Raw genomic sequence first — 25,458 nt, 5'->3', positions numbered from 1 at the left:
GACAATCATATACTCTTGGAACCAATTTTTCCAAGAACAGAGAATGGACTTTCTAGTGGGCCATAAAGAGAGAAATGGGACCTGGATCGTGGATCTTCCCTTGTACATTTCCCTAGATATGTGAAATGATGCTGGATGAGACTATACACACCATATACCCTTGAGGTTAAGAAATACCGTTTCATTTCTGGGGTCTCCATCCTAAAGACTCAGGGTAGAAGTGATAGACAGTGTCACTGCAGAGGAAGTTTTAGAAATCTGCAATGTTCGCTGGGGCACGGTACAAATAAGCTGGACCCTTCCACCACAGGCTAGTTTCCTCCTGAAGTATGCTTTTATCCAGACTATTGTAAGGTCCAAAGAAATTAGAATCAAATGAGGGAATAGAAGGCCAATAAAGGACTTGACAGGATAGAAAATTAAAGGTTCTATTTGCTCAAGGGTATAGACATGGACCAAGGTCATCCTTCAAAGAGAAGATGGAGGAGGGATGCCAAGTTTCTCGGTCCTGGTCCCTTTGTGCAAGGTTGGAGGAGAACTGTCAGGGAAAGTTTCTGAGTTTTCTCTGGGTATAGGTAAGAGAAAGATGGTCTCCTTTTATCTATTTCTAAGATAGGTGAACCTTATTGGTATTACTTTTAACTAGAAGCCGGAGGGGTCATTTTATGATTAGGAACATTCACATGTATTGTTCACCAGGCTAGCTTCTGGGTCCCTGTAAGACGAAGAAGACTGAGCTTAGAGAATCAGATAGGCCAATAATGAATATATTGTGTTTGTTTAATAAATAGGGAATGTGGAAACCAAGCAAGAATGATTACTAGGCCATAAGGTCTTTAACAAGGGCTAGAAAAGGATGTCATATGAAAAGGAAGGGTGGTAACTTCTGACTTTCAATCATTCATTGATGTACTGTGAAACTTTTTCATTAAATTAATATTTATTGAGTGAAAGTGGTTTTTTCTGGTATACGACTCCCAAAATCTTTACAATGAGGATAAAAGTAAATAGATGCAAGTTAATGTCAATAGAAAAATTCTGGTATACGACTCCCAAAATCTTTACAATAAGGAGGATAAAAGTAAATAGATGCAAGTTAATGTCAATAGAAAAATTCAGTATTGAATCTACACTGGCAGAAAAGGGATAAAATGGGGATGGTACCTCATGAGGTTGTGAGGACTGAATGAGAGTATGTATTTGTATAGTATCTGGCACATATATGTGCTCAATAGATGTTAGTTTCTTTTTTTTTTCACCTTTCTATCCTGGAATCTTTTACATCTTTTTCATTTAAAATCTACTGTGGCCAGGAAGAGAACCTCGGCTTGTCAGTCACACTGCATGGCAGGACATGCTTGAAGACAATGATATGGTGCAAGTACCACGTGACTAAAATGATGAACTCATCATTTTTGTGTGAGCTTCTGGATGATGATAGTAGTTTCCTACTGTTTCAAAATACTGAAAATATCGTGATGATGACAATTTAGTTGAACATGTGATTTTAAAGAATACTCATTCTGGGTAATCTGGGAGGGACACCTAAGTAGGAAAGATGACTGGCAGTTGAAAATTTTGTGGAAGTTAGAATCCTGATGTAGTCATGATAAGTCATTTAACTGAATAATGATTCTTGCACGTGGAAGAATACCACAGTGATCAGTCAGGATTTAAATGGGTGGTGAGTGGCAGTAGAGAGAAGGCAGGTTGAGTGGCTTAGCACAAAATGATAAAGTCTATGAAATCTTATTGTTGTTTCTTGGCTGCCCATTTAAGTCGAATTTATAAAATTTATTTACTTAAATATTTTTTTTAAAAAATTGAGTGTTAAAGACAATACTTTCTAGACATTGTGCTAGGCGTCGGATAAAAGGAACAGTGAGCTTTTGGTTAGCCTAGAAAGTAAAAGACATTATATACATAGTTGTGTGGGTATTACTAAATTACAAATTTTGGTAAGTGCTATGAAGAAAAAATATAGGAAAGCAGAAGAGAGTATCAAACGAGGAAATCCCTAAAGAAATGGCATTTAAACTGAGACCTTACGGATGGGGAAGTAAGCCTGACATACAGTGAGAAGAGTCTTCCTGGAGGACTATATGTGTGAAAACTCTGAGGCAAGAAAAAAAGCATAGTTTGTTTGAGGAACTGCAAGGGGGCAAGTGGGAAGGGAGCATAGTGAGGTGAGATGAAAGTGGTGCATAATGAAACAGCATTGCTCTTTCATGCTGTATGTTAATTTTTTTTTCGGAGGAGGGAAAGAAGCAGACAATTGCTATTTTAACTTTTTACCCATAATTTTATTTGTTTTTTGAACATAGTTCTGGAAAACGGGACACAGTAATTGTATATTCTAAGAAAACTGGGTCTTTCTCTAACTTGGCCACACTTTTTTTCCAAAAGAGGGATTATATTTCTGGCATCTCTGACTTAGGCATAACAGGTATTTCCAAGCTAACTAATGGAAAAGAGAAATAAGATATATACTATTTAAGCAAGTTAAATCTGGGCCAGAGTTTGTTTTGATCCCCACCTCCAATCTTGCTTTTTTCAATTTATACTTTATTGTTAAAAAAATTCCAACATAGCTAGGAACTGAGCAAACACCCACCTGGATAAAGTATCTAACTGAAACTTGACAATGTACTTTAAACTTAGAATAGTCTGACCCAGTAATTTTCAAATCATGCTCATGGAGAATGCTAGTGTTTTTCATGTTAGATTTAGGTGTTTCATTAACAAATTTGAATAGTAATGTTTCTTTCCCCCCACCATTTTTAAAGAAAAAAAAGTAAGCTAATGGATAGACTCTTCTTAGTCTTAACCCTGCTGTAATAATTTTTTAAAATTATTTGTTTACCGTAACTCATTTAAACAAATACGTAGCAAATACAGTGGAAGGCTGGGAGGATCCATTATGCTTAATTTAGCAGACCGTTTTTACCTGTTTTGGAAATAAGAGTTAGTGGTTATGCTATGTGTTAGAAACATAAAATATTGTCATATGCTGAAAAAATAGTAGTTTGTATAATGAAATTAAATATATCATCACGTCATAGTAATCTAGCAATAGCTCCAAGAGCTCACAACATATGAACATATCTGAAAAATAACTGGAAATTTTGGTGTTTTTGTATGACGATGTTTCTCTTAAAGTAATGCCACTGAGTGGTTAAAAAGACATATATGATTAAAATTCCATAGATAAGTCTATTGTGAAAGAGAGGAGAAAAAGGTGAGTTAATGGAATAAAGACGGAAATAGTTCATCACATCCTGACATTAAAAAATTAAATTCGTTAGAATGTTGTTTTAGACCATATAATATTTTTGATTTACTACTCTAATCCATTTAATGAAATGAGATAGTCTTGACACCTTTCGTTCTATAAATACAAAGCCAAAACTATTCAAAAGGCATTGATAAAATAAAGAAATCAAATGGAAGCAAAACCAAACAAAACCATGCTCTTCAGTGTTTATCATAGAAAACTCAGAACATATTTCTGAAAATCATAAGTAGGAATGATTTGATAATTTTAAATGGTGAGGCAAAAGGCAAAAGATGTGTGAAGACAGAGCAGACAAGAGAGATCAAAGGAAGAGAGAATTTTAGACTTAGAAAAAATCTGCAGAACATTTTAAAAGGCTAAATTAACACATCAGAAATAATCTTCTCTCACCATAGCCTTCTGACTTGATTCATCACCATGAAGCTGAAAGCAATAAACTTTTAGAAACTCTAGTGGGAAATCATTATTTATCAATGAATATTGCGATAAATTAAATCAGACCAATATTGATTTGATCAAATCATTAAGCCTTAATTTCAGCTGCAGTTGGAAGTAAAGTTAATATTTCTTAAAAACTTCAGAAGGGTGTTTTGACGCTAACCATAGATAGGTTGCATTAGCAAAGGTGGAAATAGTTCTTTATTTGGCTTCATTTAAGCAGCCCAAACATTTATTTTCATGAATTTGAAGCCTGAAATTCAGATTTTTTGACATTTGAAAACTATTTTAGGTATTTCCAGCCTGAGGAAAAGGTATAAAATGGGTCTCATATAACCTTACTGTCCAACACCATAGCCACTAGACACTTACGGCTATTTAAATATAAATCTAAATTTATACAAATAACATTTTAAAATAAAAAATTCAGTTCCTCAGTCTCACTAGCCATATTTCAAGTGCTCAAAAGTCATTCACAACATTTCCACATGTTTTACATAACATCCCCGATCACAAAACACTGTGTTTATATCACTTTGTATTCCTTATCATGATTCAAGAGATACACATTTTGGCTTTTGTTTTTTTATTTTTGCTTAAATATATAAAGGATTAAGTAAATATTTTCACATTTATTTTAGAAACAGGATTAGAGAGGATTACTATTGAGCTCAGAAGCCTATAAATGGGATAAAGACAGTAATTGACCCACAGATAAATATCTTAACAGTGTGCATTCCACATGCTCTATTTACATAGTCACAGTTCTGGTATTTGTAGTTCTATTCAGGTAAGCACGAAGATGAACACATGTGCCAAAAATCTGAAGGAAATGAATTATGGAATCTAAACAAAAAAAAACAAACCAAATGGATTATTGCCTGTATTTTCAGAGATACTGTGGAATACCATGGTCAAATTTCTGTGTATAATTTTTGTACAGTGACTGACTTATCCCAGTTTGCCTGGGACTTTCCATGTTTTAAAACTGAAAGTCTCACATCACAGGAAACTCCCGAGTCCTGGGCAAACTGGAATGGTTAGTCACCCTCGAGGTAAGGGATGGTGGTTCATGTTTCTTATAGATTTTCCATAGTAGCAGCTTATAGTAGGAATTGAATAATTTTTCTATATTATACAATGGTTAATGTAGACTTCTATATTGACAGTTATGTAATTGTTAATATAGACTCAATATAACCTGGCCCAGTCTGCCTTTCTAGTTATTCCACTTTCATGAACCTCATGTTCTAACTATACTGAATTTCTTGGCTTTCCCAAATCATGCATTTTCACATCACCATGCCTTTGCTCAGGCTATTTTCTGCCTGAAATGACTTTTCTGTCCCTCTGAACATACATTCAACTTATCCCATATGGTCCAATTCAAATAGTCACCTAGCCTCTGATACTTCCCTTTCAACTTCCCCTATTCCCCAATAAAGTGGCTTTCTTCCTCAGTTGTACTACCAACATTGAAAAAAAAAATTCTTATAGCATTTGCTTCCTAATATTTGTCTACATTTGCTTTCTTTTCTAGACTACAAGTACAAAAAGCTCTTTTTATTAACAATGTCTATCTATTTTTGGTACATAGGAATGCCTGTTAAAACTCATTATATAATGCTATATAAATTTTAAATCTTATCTTACATGCCTTATCTCATTTCATCCTCTCAACAATTTTGTGAGCTTGGCAAAGTTGATTGCAGTGTATTTATTTGGTTGACGAACCAACAGGCTTAGAGACAATGACTTAACCAAGGTTAAATAGAGGTTAAGTGTTGGGAATAAATCCCAGGCCTCCTGCCATTCTTTCTACTAAATCTCACTGAAGGTTAAAGGTTGTCGACAGACAGGATTAGCCGTGCGTTGGTAAAATGCTGATCAATAATATCAATAATACTTGGAAAACAGGCTTTCCGTAAAAGCTTGCCTTGTCTTAGCCCATCCTTCGAACCCCATTGGGGAAGCAATTCTCCCTTCCCCAATTTATTTCTATCTGGTAAGAAACGTGGGCCAAACCATTTGATCTTGTCACATTGCCAACACTCCACAGGCCACTAAAGATTCACCCTCACTGAATGAAATTAGTTTTACTATTAAAAGGAACTCTTTTATACCACGATTGTCAGGATTTTCGGTTTCAGTGTGCCTTTCAAAATTTCAGACCTCTCGTCTGATGGATTCTTTCTACTTTGTCTCTATTATTTACAAGCTTCAAGATGCCAGATAACTAGCATTGTCTAAAGGAGAAAACCCCGTGTTAGGCATCTAGCAGAAAAAAGTTGTATTCCCGATTATTGCGATTTTGTGTTTTATCTTTACTCATCCCACCAGTTAAAGGGGCGCAATGCCACATCCACCTCACAGGATGCCGCAAGGATTAGAGACCCGAAAAGTAAAAGCGACTTGCAACCCTATAAAAATGCTATCATATTTTCACACTTCTGTGGTTTGCTAATATAATATGATTTACTTAATTTTGACAATAACATGCTTCTGTCCCCAGTAAAGCGAAGTTCAAGTCGCTGTTACTTTCTCTCGAGGTTGCGGGCTTCACTCTCAAGGGACTCCGGAGGCCTCTTAGAGAAGGCGCGCCTGCAGTGACGCGTTTATCTGAGCGACTGACGTCATTGCCAGGCGCCCGGAGGCACGTTGGCCGGGGCTTCGGCGGGGCTTTCTGGGGGCAAAAATGGCTATGGCCAGCGATTTCTACCTGCGCTACTATGTAGGGCACAAGGGCAAGTTTGGACACGAGTTTCTGGAGTTCGAGTTTCGGCCGGACGGTGAGCGGAGGAGCCGCGGCCGGCGCTGCCACCTAGCGCGGTGCTGGGCCTGGGGAAGCGGGCGGAGGGGCGTGAAGTGTGCGGAGGGGACTGAGGCCACTGCTAGAGCCCAAGTAAATAGGAGCTTGAGAATACAGGAGGCATCAATTGGTTTTTTAATAGTTAATCGGTGTAATTCAGCAAAGCTGATCCTGCTAGATCAGCATCCTAGAGTCTGCTCACCCGAAAGGACGTTAAAGGCCATCTAATTTATCGACTTAATACTTGAACGTTTTAAAGAACATCCTCATCATGCAGTAGTCCAGGCGATGCTTAAAATCTTCCGGTGGCCGGTAATTTTTAGATTTACCCACTCATTCATTTTATTCATTCTGGAGCTGTATGTAAGGCAACATGTCTAGAAAAACTAATGAGGCCCGCTCTGAAGGGGGAGCCCAACGTGTAGAAGAATGAGTGTAATGATGTGTTGTCGGTGCTTAAATACAGTTGTTCTCTAAAGAATGCATTAATAGTAAAAAATACGGGAGTGGTTAGTCCTACAGGAAGGAGTGGGGAAAGCTTCCTAGAGAAGGTCACAGTTAACATGAGTCTTGAAACAGGTGGTGGTTGTTGTTATTATTATTATTATTATAACTTGGTCTTTGAAGGAAAAACGCAGTGAGAGCAGCATGAGCAGAAGGCGAGATAAAACTGGTGCCCATGAAGTGTGCAGCAAATTCTGTCTTTTAACAACTCTGATTCTCTTTGAGAGTGTTTTTGTATATTGAACTCTTGGAACAAAAACGGTCCAACTGCACAGACTTTTCTTTTTTGAATGCATACTATGTGCCAGGCATCACGTAAATACAAAAATCGAGGGTACAATAACGAGGAAGATTTTAATTTCTCATAAGGGGTTATATCTTGATGGGCAATACAGACATGAAACTAACCATAAAGCAGTATGGATATTAAGTATTAAGTTCTATGTTCATGTTTTGGACAAAGTTCTGTGAGAGCATGAAAGAAAACTTAGGGGAGGATCACATATTAGGAAAGGGGAAGAGTATCAGACATTTCAGACAGAACGCAAGATAACTACAGCTCTGCAATTATTTAGAAACCTTATTCTTCCTTGTTCTCCCAGGTCTCTTCTAAATTTAGCTAAGCAGCCAATTTATCTGAATCCTCCATCTGTTCTTTCCTTATGTGATACTGTTTTCAGTGCCTTTGCTGGTGAATAGTTTTCAGCTTTTTATATTACTTTTAGCCAGTTACATACATTAAGTAGTCTAATATTATCCTGGAATTTTCATGCCAAAACAGTAGTTCCTATCCATTTATCTGCCACCATACTATTCACATACTTCCATCAGTAATAGTGATTCGTTAGGGGTTCGCTTCATTTGGCTAACCAATCATTTTAGAGGTCCAGGACCACATTGCATCTGTACTTGGGCAACTGACTAGCCATGAGGAGAAACATGCATTAGGGAGCACAAGTCATGATGGATTAAAATTAAATATAGATCAGCTAACAAACTGGCCAACTTTTATCCAGAAGCAGCACATAGTTTGTATGCTTCTTAATCATAGTTTAAAAATATTAGCATTGCTATATTATACATATATTAATTTGAAGGAAAATAAATAAAAGGACATTTTGGAGTGATAGGGAAAGCATGAGTATTGGAAGGAAGTAGATCTAGATCTAAATCTTTTGTGACCTTGGACAAGTACTTAACTCTGTTTTCTCAATTACAAATAGGCGAGAGAATAAAACCCATTTTTAAAGGTTGTTTTACTGATTAGATTAAATGCTCTGGATTAATCACTTAGTACCAATACAGACATAAAACATAAGCTTTAAAAGAAATGTCTGTTCCTTTTTCAGATTTCTTGTCTAGTTCAGAACATAGCTTAAGAAAATGGGCCTTAAAAATGGCCTTCCCATTATAATGAAGGCATGGAATATTTAGAAATTATATCAAATGCATGGTATATTTAAAATTTTGACTAGCTTCAACTGCAGCTAATTTATCAGCAAATCGTGGAGTGTCTACATGTCTAGCATTGATATTATGGTAGGAGGGAAGAAATTTTAATTGTAGTAGTATAAAATGGTCTTTATCTTCAAAATTGCTTATGATATCATTTCTTTATTTTTTTTTTTTAGCAGTTTTTGCTGTTTTAGATTGAATTTTTTTCCACTCCCCACAGGAAAGCTTAGATATGCCAACAACAGTAATTATAAAAATGATGTCATGATCAGAAAAGAGGTAAGTTCTTTTTGAATGTCTAACTTTTTACATTTAGTCATTTTCCTCATATCTGTATTGAACTTACAAAAGTACATATAAGGCTATAATATAAAAAAAAGCCAATTTATAGATTGAAAAGGGATTTTCTTTAAATTATAATTTTAGCATCTGTAAGAACAAAAGCAATCTGAATATATTAATTTGTAGTCCCACATTTGAACATATCATTTATTTTATAATTAAATTGTCCTTTTACTCTTTTCACTATTTAAAATGATAATCATTATTTAGACAGAGTATGAATTTTAAATGAAAGGCTCAAAAGCTGGGGAAAAGAAAAAGTTCAGATGACTAGTGTGTGTACTTGTATTTGTCTCTGTTCATCTCATAGCTTTTGCATTGTCACCACTAACCACTTGGAGATATTTGAGTCCCATTTTACCAAGGCAGTATACAAGGTTTTAAAAGCGGGCTAAGTAATGTGAAGATGGAAAAATACATATTAAAGGAAAAAGAGAGTGAAGAAAAATCTTAAGAAGGATGAATTATTCTCTCTCTTGCACTTTGGAATCAGTATTAAAATTTTCCTTGATATTCTATTTAAATATTTAGGATTCGTAACTCTTATTTTCTTTTGAGTTGTGAAGGAAATAGAGGCATTATGGAATTTTTATTATAACTTATTTTCAGGCATATGTACACAAGAGTGTAATGGAAGAACTGAAGAGAATTATTGATGACAGTGAAATTACAAAAGAAGATGATGCCTTGTGGCCTCCCCCTGATAGAGTTGGCCGACAGGTTTGTATTTAGTGATTCTTTAAGTGAATAAATATTAAAAATTGATAATATAATTGTTGTTTCTTCTTAATTTAGAATAGATCCTCACTGAATTTTTAGTTTTCCATTTAGTAGATACCTGATAAACACTCTTTTAATTTTTTTTTACTTAGCCTCATTTTCTGTGCTGCCTCCTAGTAGTAAAGGAGTCCATCCATAGCTCTAAATTTAGACATTTTCTGTACAGTCTATAGTCACCCCAGCCAACGTTAGGATGTTTTTACACTGTGATGAATAATTTCTATAATAATCACTTTTATTAGGAATAAATACAGATGGCTGTTAAATTCGAGACTTAAGATTTTCATTTACTATGTAAAATTTACTTTCTCCAAATTTATAGCTTTGAAAACTCTTATTTGCATCTTTATGCCCCAAAGAGGGATTTGGTGGGTTTCTTCGTTCAAACTGACCACTGCCTTTGCCTCTCTTATTCCTTTCAGAGTAATTGATGTTTCCCAAAGGGCTTCTGAAGAGCTCTCAAGGCCTAATTTCACTCTGTAGAAAGAGTTTGATTTCTCAACTGGGTTTTTCGACTCTTGGAGAAATGAGATATGATCCCTAGAGGAAGAAACATTTAATTTCACTTTTGTGTGTTCCCAGGATTGTACTTGATAACACTTTCTTTGACTAGAAGAGAATATGGAGAAGTATTAACAGCTGTTGACACTATGTAGCAGTGACTTAACTCTTCTATTTAAAGAAACATTATTTAGGAGAGCAAAGGTAATAGTTAACAATATTTATGCATTGTAAACCCTCTTAAAAAGTAAATTTAGATCTCAGTTTGTTTTATGCCTATGTACATAAATACTAAAAAACAGAAACTACAGCAGTAGACCGTTTATCTCCTTTAAATTCAGGATGAGCCCAGTATTTTCATCTACCCCCTTGATATGGTCATGTGTTTCAGATATTGGGGAGGATTAGGCATGCTCTAGAAATTGTTTAGTCTTTAAGTAAAAGATTTTATGATCGTTTGAGAACCTTAGTTAATTCTCCATAAACTGCATAATTAAGTCTTCTGATCAGTTATATAACTATGACTGTCTAATCACATCTGGTATTTAACCTGAGAAATCACCACAGACATAACCTCTTAATTGTTGATTTTAGATTTGCAGATAAAATGTAGAGAAAAATATACAATAATTATGGCCTAATGGGAACATCTATATTATGTTGTGTTTGTTTTACTAGTTCTTAATTTCATTGTTTTGTGAAGTCAAAACGTATAGTCTTTCAGTCTCGTAGTCCAGGATTCAAATATCAGTACTATCACTTATTGGTGGTTGTAAATATCAACAAGTTTTTTCCAATGCTTTCTGAGTCTTGGATTTCACAGTTGTAAAAGTAGGCTAATAAAGCCTACCCAATAAGTGCATTTTAGGGATTATAGATAATATTTGTAAAATCTCTGGTGGTGCTATTATTAATATTATGCATTTTATTTTTAGAGCTTGGTAAGAGTAATTGTTTGTATTTATTATATTAAAAATAGGCTTATACCCATATTATTACACTATTGTGCTTTAAAGTGATGCCTTCAGTTTTTACTGACGTTACAAGAAACATTTATGTGTCACTGTTCAGTATGTTATTCATTTTATAGTATCCTCTTTATGAGATCTCTGGAGAGCAGTTTTGATTGGTCTTAACACTGGGGACTCCTGACTTTTATTTTTTCTTTTATAGACATAGTTTATGTCTAACAGATCAAGATCTTTTTGTTTTTGTTTTTATTTTTGTTTTTCCCATCTTCTCTATGACTGCTAGAAAACTTGCTAGCATGAATACAGATATCTCTGGGAGGGATTTTTATGTTAACTATATTCTTTATTTTATTTTTTTTCAGGAGCTCGAAATTGTAATTGGAGATGAACACATTTCTTTTACCACATCAAAAATAGGTTCTCTTATTGATGTAAATCAGTCAAAGTGAGTATGTTAAAGCTTTTTCACTAAAGTGATACAATTTATTAGGTTTATTTTGGAACTGTAACCAGTTTGCTAAGATTATTTCAGTGACACCCTAACAGTTTATTATACAAATGTAATTTTGATTTTTATGTCATTAAAGACTTCTTAGCAAAGAAGATAACAGTGTATTTTATTGATTTCAAAAAAAAAAAAATCTTGATCTGACGTCTATGTATAATAATGCCCAAGTTTCATTAGCTACTTTTTTGTAACAATCTGGACACAGTGTCACAAATTTAAAAGATATCCTATTGGATGTCAGCCTCATTAGCCCCATGTCACATCATTTTCCTCTTTGGGTTTAATACTTCAAATAAATGGAAAAAATCTAGTATAGCTTAATGGCTTTAGCTACTTATGTCTTCTCAAGTTCTGTGTCCCTGTAGCTCATATTATTGTCTCTACTTGAAACATCTTTCTTTCTCCAGTTAATTCTCTCCATTCTTTCCCTTTAAAAAGTCCTCATAGATCTCTTATTCCTATCACTCTGAATCGTAATAACTTATTTGTTTGCTTTACTGGTTTGAACATAGTCTCCATGAGAACCTTGTATATCTCCAAAATTAGCACAGTACCTGGAATATAATAGATACTCTATGAATATCTATCAGAGGAAAGGAGGAAGGAAGGAGTGCATAGTAACTATTGGATACAAAAGGCTATGTTCATACAGACTGACCAGATACTTTTAAACTATCAATTTTTCTACAATGAAGATGTGGCAGTCATATCCTACTGGGATTATAAATTGGTACAGTGGCAGTGTTTTTTGGAAAGCAATTTGATAATATACTTCAAAAGCCATTAATATTTTTCACTCATCTTTGTCCTAGTAATTTCATTTCTGAGTGTCTGTTCTGTGGAAATATTCTCAAATAATGAAAAAGCTCTATTATCATAAAGATGGTCATTGAAGTCTTATTTATAATTGGGAAAATATCCAAACTCATAACATGGAGAGAATTGTTAACTAAAAATTATATATGAATTTTTAAAAAATGTAATGGAAAAAGTAATGTTAAAAAGGACACAAAGAATGATTTGAGTTATCAAAAAAAAAAAAAAAAAAGAAACCCAGCAAAATATTTGTAGCTATTCTGTGAGGAGTGACTATTATAAGCATTATTTTTTCTATCTTTATAATTTTATCTGCTTTATACATTTTGTGATACATAGCTATTTTATAAGCAAATAAACACTTTAAGTATGAAATGAATACTGGTGAAGAAAATTTTATTTTTATCTCTTTCAGAAAAGATAGAGATGGTAATTGTTCAGTATGTTCATTTTAGTTTTAGGCAAATCTTTCTCCTTAATTCCTTTAACTTAATTGTTTTAGGTTTTGGTTTTTGTTTTAGAAATTATTTGTAAAATTATGTTGTTTCATGCTAGGATCAAAAAAATAACTTTTACCTTTTTAAATTTTAGGGATCCTGAAGGCCTTCGAGTATTCTACTATTTGGTACAGGACCTGAAATGTTTAGTTTTTAGTCTTATTGGATTACATTTCAAGATTAAACCAATCTAAATTGTACGTTTTTTGAAGCTGTTTTTATATTTAATTAAGGGATGGGTAAGGGAGAGTTTATTTGTCATTTACAATTTTGGGATTTTTATGAATGTGAAGCAGAAATTTTTTGTATGCAAGCTGAAATAAGAAAATACATTAACAGGCTTAATGGTTATCTTCACTTGTGTCCAAGTGGGTTGGACCGTTTCTACACATTAAATTTTGTAAATAAAAACTACCTTCAGTTAAAATTTTGCTCTAATAAACTTATCAAAGCCTGGATCGAGAATGTTTTTTTTCAGGAGCCTATGTCTCTTATTCACTTTAAAGATAATAAAAAATTGTTCTAATAGGTACATACTATGGCAGAAGTTCTTTCTGGTAGAAATATGTAGTAGGATTCCCATCCATTAAAGATAATTGTAGATCTTTCCTTATTTCTTCCATACCTGATAAGATTTTATTTTTTGGTGCTTATAGAGGTTATTTACAGAAGATTCTGTATTTTTTACATTTAACATAAACTCCTCAGGGATTATTTACATTTAAATATTTTTGGTATAAGCAGTGATTTCCTTAAGAGTTTCAAAGGTAAAGTCAGTACCCCAAGTCAGGCATATCTGTTACTGTGCTCTTGCTTCACAAATACATATTTTGTATATCTGTGGGAACTAAATGAGTTTTCAGCTTAAAAATTTATTTAAAATTTAGACTTAAATGTGTATATGTTTGTGCGGGTATATCTATATATTTATATTTTAACTCCTGAGGAGCACAGGTCCCCACTATTATTTCCCAGTTCCCTTCAACTTCTTTCTGATAAACTTGACCTTTCATTACGTCTGTCAGTAACCATGCCCTGGTATCTGTTACAGCTTCGTCTGAACCCCCACTCTTTAAAAGTGCAGTTCTGGTAGTCATAATCCACTTGCCCAGAGACCAGTCAGTACTGACCTTAGGGTGAAAGAACTGGTCTCTGAAGGCTTACAGTGGCTCTGTCCAGTAAACTTCTTCAAGATAATAGAAATGTTCTGTATCTGTGTAGTCCAGTAGGTAGCCACTGGCTACTACATGTGGCTACTGAGTATATAACTGAATTTATTGTCCTGTTTAATTAGAAAAAATTTTTTTAACATGAAAAATTTCAAACAGAAAACTGAAAGAATTATACAGTGAACATATGTCAATCTAGATTCTAATATTGTAATAAGTTTTACAATAAATCATGTGTTGTTGATTTTCCACTTAAAGGTGAAATAACTTGTGTAAATCGTACCAATAGAGCAATTTTTTTTAAGCGCTATTTAATTTTGATTAAATTTAGATAGTCATGTGTGGCTTGTCGCTACCTTTGGACAGTGTAGCTCTAGCCTGGCTTGGTAGCCCGTTTTCTGTGGAGTATTATCTGGTCCTTTACGTTGCATGAAAATGCATGGCCTGCTACCCTGAACAGGCCTGATCCTGTCTGATCTCAGAAACTAAGCAGGATCGGGCCTGGTTAGTACTTGGATGGAGACCACCTAGGAAGACCAGGGGCTGTAGGCATAAAAAATATATAAAAAAATAAGGGATTGTAAGCTGATAAGGTCCTTGCAATCTGAGAGGTCAACCAAGGGTTGCCTCACCTAAAAAAAAAAAAAATGTGTGAGACCTGTGAACATGGGTTGTACTATAAGTTGAGTCACTGATCCATATGATTTTTTAGAAGACTATTAGAGCAGTTTTAGGTTCACAGCAAAATTGGAAGGAAGGTACAGAGATTTTTCACATACCCCTGCCCCCACACTTGAGTTTGTCTCCCTCATTATCAACATCCCCCACCAGAGTGGTACATTTGTTATAACTGATGAACCTACATAGACACATGACCACCCAAAGCCCATTGTTTACCTTAGGGTTCACTGTTGGCAATGAGTGAATGGTTTGGGAAACATGTATCCAACATTATAGTATCACATAGAGTATTTTCACTATCCTAAAAACCCCTGTGTACCACCTATTCATTTCTCCCTACCCCAATCCCTGGGAACCACTGATCTTTTTATTGTCTCCAAAGTTTTATCTTTTCCAACGTGTCATTTAGTTGGAATCATAGTATATAGCCTTTCCAGATTGACTTTTTAAATTTAATATATACATTAAAGTTTCCTCCGTGGTTTTAATGGCTTGAAAGTTCATTTCTTTTTAGCGCCGAATAATATTCCATGTCTGGATGGACCACAGTTTAATTTACCCATTCATATATGAAGGATATTTTGATTGCTTCCAAATTTTGGCAATTATGAGTAAAGCTACTATAATTCAATGCAAGTTTTTGTGTAAACATTGTTTATTGATTATTTTAATAATTGGTTTTCTAGCATATGAGATAATGAGCTGAAATAGAAAATTTTTAAAAATAATAAAAATAAACAGGAAAGGTAAATGAGTACTTTGAGAGTGAGCTTAGAGTCTGAACTGTGTGATACAGTGGAGAGAACTCAAGAATCAACATTCATAGTTACAGCACTGCTTCACAGAACTATTTTCCCTTTCAATGTGTGAATAGACTTTATCCCTTAGTGGCACAAAGCACAAATAGCCATCTAAAAGTCTTTCTTTGTCATTATTTCTTTATGCTTGCATATTTCCTGAGGTGGCCTTCTCATTTAGCTACTTAGAAATTGGAGGAAAGATGATTACTGTTCGATTGACTGCTAGAGGCCAGCTAGGACAATTTAGAGGATTCTAACTCTAGAGCAGTAAAGATAACGAGGACAAAGGAGGTAGCTAATTAGGGGAAGAGGAAACCTCGAACAAGAGTCTTGGATTTTTACTGTTAAGAGCCGAGAAATTTAGTTTTGCTCAGTGGCCTAAAATGTTAGGCATTAGGACACATATTCCTGGAGGTGAGAACCTGGCCAGGTGAGTTTACTCCTCCCAGGAGTATTCAGACCATCTTTGCTGTGGAGCTGGGGGTTGGTTATTCCAGACGCCCTTCAATTCAGCCTAGGACAGGAAGAGCAGCACCTGAAGTTTGAGTAAGGGGGCCAACAGACAGAAGGTTCTTGTGGCCAGCACATACATTTTTCTCTATTATGAAGATTCAGCGGGGCATATAAGCCTGGTCACAGGATTTTATTTGTGTTTCTTGGGCAGAAGGCCAAAATGAGTATCACCAAGGGGTAGCAAACTTAGGACTTCATGAATGTTGGTTATTTGTGTATCATATGTGTTTTATGTATGATATTTAATGTTGACTTGGTTCTTCCTTTTCTATGTTAAGCACACAGGTGCTCTACTTACTGTATCTATACTAAACATGTCTCCTGTTTACTAATTTACTTATCCATACTTAGCATATCTCATGTGTTCTGCAGATGCCTCACAAGCTACCTAGTTTCATTTATCTTTCTCATTTGCTTGTTTCTCTTTTTTTCCTGTAGCAGATTTGAATATTTTAAAATAATACAGCATATACAAATTATATGAAGGATGGTTTGTGATTTTGTATTCTTAAGTGGAATTGTTCTTCTCTTCTGCTTCAATCTAAGGTTTAAGACAGTTCTTGGGTGATTTATGGCGAAGATATATCCTTTTGGCGTCACAACTCTATGTAGCTTGTCTTCTATTTGGAATCATGGGTGGGATTCCTTATTCAGCCTATTCTATCAATAAAGGGAAAAACTGGCTTCAGTGCTTTATTATCCTCCTGGGTTTCTATCTTCATTTAATACTCAGCCTGAGTTACGAATCTGCTGCTTGCCAGTTCATAAATTTATTCAAAGTTTAATTTTTTTTTTTTTACATCAGCATTTATAATTGTTTTCAATAGGAAAATAGTTCTAGGTAGAGAGCCAGAGGAGAGAAAGAGTAATCAGGGGGATTGTTTTATAAACTCTATAAATGTCTAACCAATGTACTGTATATTTGAAACAAAAAAAAAAAGTTAGCTAGGCTCTTTAATTGCAGCTTAAATTTTGTATGGCCACCAGATGGCACCACCACACAAAACAAGCTCTAAAATCAAGACTCAAATTTAAAAATAAATCTTGATGGTAAGAATAAAGTAATGAATATATTCCCATAAACGGCTACTTTATGAGGGAATGTTAGTATGCCATTACTGCAAGTAAATTTAGCAAGATATCATTTGTAGTATTAAGAAGGGTAGTACTTTTTGAGCTAATGATTCTGCTTCTAGAAATCTATCCCTCCTCACAAAATGTGTGTCTCTTCTTTAACATTTAGCCTCACCATTACCTCATCCAAACAGCTTTCCCTGGCAAACTCTTTGCCCCTTTGTCTGAGTCAGAAGCCACTCTTCTGTGCCCAAATGAAGGTGTTGTCTCCCCAGAATGTGAATCCTTTTAGGACAAAAAGAGATTTTTCTCTGTATCTGTATTTCAGAGCCTTGATGTATAATAGTGCTTTAGAAATGTTTGTTGTATGAATAAACAAACAGAAATAGGTAAATATCTAACTCCATTCTTGTCTACGGCAGTTTACTGAAACTATGATTTGTATCTGATCATTAGGCCCAGTTTTTCTTTTTTTCCCTAATTAAGAGATTCTACAGGGGTAAAATATTAACAACACCTGAGTATATACCACAGCAACCAAAGTAGTTGCTACTTCCTATACCAAGCAATTTTTATTTATTTATGAGATTTATGCTAATTTTGACCTCATTGAGTGAAGATAAATGAAGTAATGAACAATTTTGTTCATATACTTTTTACCTGAAGGATGCAGGCAAATGCTCTGTGCTCTTGACATTGCTCTAGTTGTGAGGCTAATGGCATGCACAAGAGGACTTGTAATTTGATGTAGATATTCAGAGTGTCAGAGTTTCATCTGCATGAGAAGGTGGTTGACAGGTGGCGTCTTTAACTTGATTTCAAGTGGAATTTATTTTAATGAAAAAATAAATATCATTCAGAAACTATTAATAGTATTCCTTTTTCCTCTATGTTAGCTAGATTTCCTTTCAATGTATTGTATCCCTTCTATACTTTGTGAAGAAATGGCCAATACATTTGAGTTATTTTGAATGGATGTTCAGAAATTGCACATTCTGAAATCAAGATGGACTATGACCTGACGACTTGCATACATATTTTTTTTCTGGTATCAAAATACCTTCAAATGGAATGAGTGTCATTTCTGTGACTTTCATTTGACCACTTTTAGGTTTCAAAAATTTTCACAATTAATAAAAGAATTAATAGTTAAAAATACTATAGAAACACATTGAATAAAAACTGACTCTATAACCCCTTCTAATTCCCCCTTCCAGTGTACACTGTTAACAGTTTGTATATTTCCATTTTTTCCCTGAGATTTGCTACAAATAATGCTGCATGATCCTTCATTATGTATATATCTCTGTGAACATATTTGAATATTTCCATAAAGATAAATCTAAAGATTTATCTTTTTGATTTTTATCTCTATAGAGAAACTGCTATGTCAAATAGAATGCAACTTCTAAATCTTGAAATATAAATAAGTCTTTACTTTCTACAAGGACTGTCGATTAGCACTACATCTACAATGCTTTTATATACCTATTTTTTTCAAACTCTTAGTGATATTTTATATCATCAAATTTTTAATAGGCACAAATGTTCTTTTATTTTTTTAACTAATATTTTCACTATTATCTGTGAGACATCTTTTCTGTTGCTTATTGTCACCCATTTTTCTGCGAATGTTTTATATTCTTTATAGAGTTTTATATTTATTGGCTTTAGTTATTGGGGTGCTTGAATGACTACACCATTATATATTCCTACTAACAGTGCACAAAGATTCCAGTTTCTATGCATCCTGTCAATACTTTTTTCTGTTTTTGATTATGGTTTTTTTTTTTTAAATTTTTTAAATAGTAACCATTCTAATGGGTATAAAGAGTGTAGCTGAAGTCAAAGAATGAGTTGAGTAGCACTTTCTTCTTTTCAAAATTTTTGGAAGAATTTGTGTAGAATTGGTAATATTTTTTCCTTTAATATCCAGTAGAATTCTTGGAGTTTATTTTTTTTGGTTTTGTTTTGTTTTTGTGGAGAAGTTTTTAACTATAATATCAATTTCTTTTATATATAGGGTTTATTCGGATTACCTATTGTTTTGAGTGACCTTTGTGACTTTTAAAAATTTTGGCCATCTCATCTAAGCTGTCAAATTTATTGTATAAAATTGTTGATAATATTCTCTTATTTTTTTTTTTTAATGTCTGTAGAATCTTTAGTGACATAATCTTATTCTTGATTTTTGGTCATTTGGGTCTTCTTTCTACTTTTCATGGTCACAGCATCGCTAGAGGTTTATTACTTTCATTGATCTCAGAGAACCATCTTACTAAGAGCTCTTTAAAATCTACTCTGATAGCTAGATCTACTTAATATTAATTCTCACATAATTCTATAATTTACAACTTTTATTCTTACAAAATAGGTTGAAAGAGAGCTTCCTCCTCCCTATAATAAAAATTTGAATATCATGAATGAAAACCACCATTAATAATGTCAGTGTCCCTTCTACAAGATTTTAAAATTATTGCCATCTCACTTCTGATTAAACATCTCAAGTGACAATGAACTCAGTATCTTTTACATTTTTGGATAACTCAAAATTTTAGAAAGGTCTTTTTTGCATTGCTACTTTAACCAAACAACATTTAAAATAGGTTACTATTAAGCAGGAGAGTCTGTTTTGGCATTTCCTGTATAAAACATAATTCCACTTGGTATTATTTCATAATTGTTTGAAATAATATTTGATGGTAAAAACAGTGACAATGTGAAATGTGAGAAGAAACATCCTTTTAAATTACAGCTCTGTTTCTGCTGACTGCTTTAGTGACCTAAGACTCTTTTGACTTAAAAGCCAAGGTAAGAAAAATGCCAATAGAGGTAGCAGTCGGAAAAGGCAAATCAAGGCCTAAATCTTTAGTTACTAAAGGCAAAACTGCAACAGAAATGCTCTTGAATAATTTGAGATTTAAGATACCACTATATTAGATATTGAATGAAAATTATGCACGGAAATATTCTAAGGATTGAAAATAAAACAAACTATCTTTCTTCATCTCTGTTATTTCTTGTTCACACAAATGCTTATATATTTCCAAATTAAACCATTTGTCCCTATTTGTTATATTCTAATATAACCAAGAATTTTGGACTTATAATTTCTCCACGCTTACTTAATTTTTTACTAATTTTTAAGATTAAAAAATCAAATAAGTGACAATAATATATAAATACATAATATAAAAAATAAAAATTGAAAACCTACTTTTTCTTGGACTTTGTTTTTGGAAAATTATTTCAAAATTTTATGCATTGTGCCTTTTTTATAATAAAGTTCACACTAATTTAGCTATATCCCGCTATCATTCTGCTTTGTTCTCTTTATCTGTGTTATCATAAGCATCTCTCTTTTCTCTTTCTCTCAATCTTACATTTTGTTTACTTAATTCATTTATTTCCTCTTGGGGTTAAATCTTGGTTTCTACTACCTTATCATTCTTTCACTCAATGTTTTTTAGTCCCCCCCCCCCTCTCCCCCCCTTTGGAACTGAGTAGGCTTGCTAAATATAAAAATAGTGAAACATGAGTGATATTTTACTGGGATCTTAAAGAATAAATAAAAGTTGAAGTAGAAAAGAGGTATAAGAAACATTGTAAAAAGCACTAAAAAATACATTGATAGTTTGGGTACAAATTACTTGAGTGTTTCAAGGACAGGAAAGGGTTTGAGGGAAAGATGTCTTTATAATTAACCAATTAACACTAGGCTCATTTTTTACTCAAAATAGTTAGAAAATTCTCAAAAAAAACCCAAAACCCTGAAAATAATACTTTATATATTTACTTGTTGTAGATACTTTTGATAAAATACTCAAAGCTATATAGTTTGTTAGATTTTCTAGAAGCAACTATATGTGTTTTAATTATGATAAACCTGGAAGCTTATTTAAAAAGTCCCCAAAATGAAAATTGCTAATAATTGCTTTTCATTGGTGGTTTGCCCAATTTTTTAGAAATACGTATGTATCAGTTTATCTGTTAATACATATATATTTTCGCAAAATTATAAATTTTTTGGACATCCCTGAACTGGCAGTTTAGAAATCATACTTACTCACTTCTGGAATACACATTCAAAGTCAAGTTACTGTCTTAATTATACTTTATCAATAAAGCATATATTGTTTCGTAGCAAAAAATAGTTATCAAATATATTTCTGTTAAATGACATATTTTGAAATTGGAGAATTTGACATAAAAGGCATAGATTGAGACGCCTGGAAGATGATAGTTTATGAGCATGCCTAAAAGCTAATGTTTTCTTTAAGAGAAAGTTTTATTGCATGGAGAATTTCTAAAATGCTTTTGTCATTATTTATGTCAGAACCCTTCTCCCTGAAAACAATTAGTAGGATCCTAGCAAAGAAACAGAATAAGCAAAGGCAAACTTACAGGAAAAAAAAATAGCTAGAGAATCTAATCTCAAACACACTACCATTATTTAAAAGGGGATGAGAGTTTCTCTTTGGGAGTGATGAAGGAAAGAAGCTCCAATTAAAGAACAGCGTTTTTGAAAAGACTTCTTTTCAAACCTGCTTTTGTTCTCATTTAACACCTACTTCTAGAGTTAAATTGGGCAAAGAGCTGCTCATTGACTTAAACAAATAATGACTTTTAAAAAAATGCTCTGACAGTTTTGACTACACCTAGTGAATGGAACAGATGATTTGACTTTAATGCCGTAAAAGGACTTCATTCAAACCCCATTCAGTATCTTATGCCCATCTCTGTTTCTGTCTTAATTTTTATTAAAGAGAAAGTCTGTTTCTTCAAACAATTTAAAGAGAACACAAGAATTAAGTAGAAATTTGCTATCATTCAAATCAATCAACTCAATATCATATGTATTTATATTTAATGTAACCTATCAAGCTATCTGGATATCCTTAGGGTGTTTGTAAAATTATAGGTCAATGTTTCTGTACATTTTCACATTTATCTATTTTTACCATATATATAACAATTGGGAGTTTACCTTCATTATATAAAAAGAAAAAAGATATGAATCATGCCAGGTAGAATATGAATATTTTCTTTTTGATTTTTGTAATTAAAATTTTTGTTGTTAATTATTTGCTAACCTTATGAGATTATGAAATGAACATTTTTTTCAAGCTTTATAAAAACTGCTATAGCTCAGGTTTGAATTGATCCACAAAATGTCCACAAAACTTAGCATTTTTAGTTCTCTATGATTCTTGTCTGACACAGAGTGTGGGAGTAAATATAATACTGATATGAGTGGAAACTTTGTATAGGAATATCTAATGTCATGTGATCATTGGCTTTCTTCTGATATAATTTCTATGAGGGCCAGTCTCAAAGAGGCAAAAGGCCAGCAGAGCCAATGCATACCAGGTGTGTTCTTGACCAAGCTTATCCTCCAGCTAGTGAAATCCCAAGGCATAGACACAGTTAGTATCAGCTAGTGTGTCTGTATAATGTTACAGTCTCTTCTGTCATGCTGTTAAGCAAAAAAGAGTAAAGTTGAATTTGCTACGGGCAAGCTATATAGAAGTTGGGAGGGTTTTCAATGGTTGCAGGAAAGAATTGACCTTGGGGGTCTATGTTAATTAATATCTAATGTTAACTTTATTCTACAGGTGAAAACAGGAATGGATCAGAGTGAGGGTGGGTCAAAATATTTTCTATGCAGGTGTTTTAGGGAATATTTAATATTTTGTTGGACAATATAAATCTGTCTTTTTTCCCCCTGTTACCTCTGTGGGTGCTCCTTTACTAGTTAAAAATAAATTTTAACCTTACATTTTCTCTGGTTGTACTTCCTTTTAGTCAACATCATTTACTTTGTCATTTAGAATTAGAGTAAATGATCATAATAAAGTGGTCTGTTAAAGCCATTCATGACCTTAATTTTATAATATGAAGTTTTTCAGAGCTCTTCTCAGTACAAAATACAAATCTTAAATTCCTTCATTCCTAAGTATAACATAAAAAGTTTGAATGTTTTGATAACATTATTTTTCTATCAAAATAAGTCCAGTTTTATATTTACAAATTTGTTTTCTTGTTATTTAAGTATACAGATATTCAATTAAAATAACTAAACCAAAATCAGATTGCTAAGAAAACATGACCTTAAAAAATTATTTACCTTACACTTTGGCATTTTGGTAGAGAGAATATTTATTGAAAAAAATGATAGTGTATTTATACATTTTATCAATATTTGATAATTTTCAAATTAAGTTTCCTCAAATCATGAAGTAGTTAAATGGTGAAATAGGGACATTAAGAACCTAAAATCAAATCTATTTAGGAAGAATAATTATCTGTTTTTTTTACAGAGTTACCAAAAATACTATTTTGGGAAAAATGTTTCTTCTCTTTAATCACTACTTACTTATTTATATTTCTAGAGGAGAGTGGTTATTATATATTTTTCATGGAAGTATTGTTTATGTAAGTAAAGGTGAACAATCATATTTTTGGATAAATATCAATCAATAAACAAACTATATATAATATATATACTTGAACTAAAAATATATGCCTGTATTATACATTGTGTATTATAGTGTAATATAATACATATTATACATTTTTAAAATATATATTTATATACGTATTTGAATTAAAGACTAATTTAATATATTTTTACATATTTATTTATATATATTTATTTGAACTAAAGACTATCATTATTAGCTGTCTGACCTTGGGAATATTATTTATACTCTTGGAGGCTCAGTTTTCTATAAATTAAAAATAGTCATCGCTGTGCAGCATTGTTATTAGGATTACAAGTCATGCATCATTCATTTAATGTTACCTCCTAAACTCCCTTTCCTGTAATCCCGTGATTCCTGCCGTTTTCTCACACTTTAAGAGACAAATTATGACTCCAGTGACTATGAGGTTCAAGGAATAATATAAACGGCTGAATGGGGTTTGGCTAAGACAATATAGCGAATTGAGGAATTTGTTAGATAGATGTGTGTGTGTGTGTTTGTGAGTGAATGTGTGTGTGTGTGCACGCATGTCCTTCCTAAAGAAGAGTTACTCTATTCGATGTCAGAATATAGTTACCATTTGGCATAACATAGGCACTAAGTGATAAAACATAAAATTTTAAAAGATGATACAAATCCAGATTTTTATGTGAATATAAATTATATCAGTTTTTAAATTTTGGCAGTGAATTAAATTATGTTAAAAACAATAAAAGCAACATACATGCTCAATTATTCAATTGTGTAAGACCTCTGCTTTAAGGCATCACAAAAAATTTTAAAAAATTATTTTTTTCTAACACTCCCAGATAAATGGTTACTCTAACTTGTTTATTTAAGTCTATTATGCTTATTAGTCATTTAGCTCTTCCTTTTACTTCATGATGAATGTTGCCATTTTTCACTGTTATTAATTTTGCCTTATGAAACACTGCAAAGGATTCTTTTTTCTTTTCTTTCTTTTTTTTTTATGTGAGGCAACCCTTGGTTGACCTCAGATTGCAAGGACTTTGTCAGTTTACACCCTTATTTTTTATTTTTTATGCCTACAGCACCCAGTCTTCCTAGGTGGTCTCCTATCCAAGTACTAACCAGGCCCGACCCTGCTTAGCTTCCAAGATCAGACAGGATCGGGCTTGTTCAGGGTGGCATGGCCGTAGGCCTGCAAGGGATTCTGTGTTTTTTTTGCCTGCAGCCCTCAGAAATGAGTGAGGAGAGAATTATGTATGTGGAGCTAAAACTGCCCATTCAATGAAGCAGAAGGATAAAAGACATCTAACTCATAAAAAAAGAGGTAAAGTTTTTTCTGTTTGTTTTCTTGTTTTCTGAAAACATTATAATATCAAGTAAGAAAAATATAATCATGACAATTGTGTCTGTACATATTTGATGTGTATGGTTCTTTATAAATCGAGGGGTATATGTAAATATAATATTCAGTGAAATTTGTGATCACAGTAAATAGTGATATCAATTTTAAACTCTGGATTAAATTTCCATTTTGTTCTAATTTTGTTTTCTCAGCAAAAGTTGAAGATCAGGCAAATTACTCAGAGCTTTGCTATGCTCTATGCTTACTATATATTTTGATTTTTGGTTTTGTACAGAATTCTTATGGCAAATCATTGCAATAATCCTTGAAATTGCGTGTTGTTTTTTTTTTTCTCCTTCTGGCAATTGCAGTTTTAGGATTAATGTGTAATTATCAGATACACATATTTCTTAAGAGAACAATGAGCCAGAATGAAAAATGAGATACTTATAACTATTGACCCTTTACTGAACCTTGGTAAACTATAAGGTTCTATAGTTTATCAATG

The 25,458-nt window shown here is 33.1% G+C and overlaps 1 protein-coding gene and 1 pseudogene across 3 annotated transcripts; one reads left to right on the top strand and one right to left on the bottom strand.

Annotated features, from left to right (window-relative positions):
* The first annotated feature begins 6,352 nt into the window (after window positions 1-6,352).
* On the top strand, window positions 6,353-13,374 carry LOC102880566 (mago homolog B, exon junction complex subunit). 3 transcript variants are annotated; one of them, XM_006907063.3, is made up of 5 exons: window positions 6,353-6,522; window positions 8,722-8,780; window positions 9,453-9,563; window positions 11,458-11,540; window positions 13,011-13,374. In XM_006907063.3, exons 1-5 carry the CDS (start codon window positions 6,429-6,431, stop codon window positions 13,108-13,110), a joined length of 447 nt encoding a protein of 148 aa, XP_006907125.1. In that variant the 5' UTR covers window positions 6,353-6,428; the 3' UTR covers window positions 13,111-13,374. The 3 variants fall into 3 exon arrangements, with proteins under 3 accessions (XP_006907125.1, XP_015441172.1, XP_024899270.1); XM_015585686.2 differs by having other exon boundaries at window positions 6,392-6,522; window positions 8,678-8,780; XM_025043502.1 differs by having other exon boundaries at window positions 6,397-6,522; window positions 8,681-8,780.
* Window positions 13,375-24,681: 11,307 nt separating this feature from the next.
* Window positions 24,682-24,800, bottom strand: LOC112475771 (annotated as a pseudogene).
* Between the last annotated feature and the right edge of the window lie 658 nt (window positions 24,801-25,458).

The sequence above is a fragment of the Pteropus alecto genome, unplaced genomic scaffold, assembly GCF_000325575.1.
Source record: "Pteropus alecto unplaced genomic scaffold, ASM32557v1 scaffold1432, whole genome shotgun sequence".
NCBI lineage: Eukaryota > Metazoa > Chordata > Mammalia > Chiroptera > Pteropodidae > Pteropus > Pteropus alecto.
The sequence above is the reverse complement of the archived record's forward strand: the minus strand, read 5'-3'. Positions and strand labels throughout refer to the sequence as shown.

Excerpts from the sequence above, each read along its gene's own strand:
- LOC102880566 (XM_006907063.3), top strand. The coding sequence starts at position 6,429 with ATGGCTATGGCCAGCGATTTCTACCTGCGCTACTATGTAGGGCACAAG. Across the intron at positions 6,523-8,721 it reads GTTCGAGTTTCGGCCGGACG|GAAAGCTTAGATATGCCAAC; the intron begins GTGAGCGGAGGA and ends CACTCCCCACAG. Across the intron at positions 9,564-11,457 it reads CTGATAGAGTTGGCCGACAG|GAGCTCGAAATTGTAATTGG; the intron begins GTTTGTATTTAG and ends ATTTTTTTTCAG.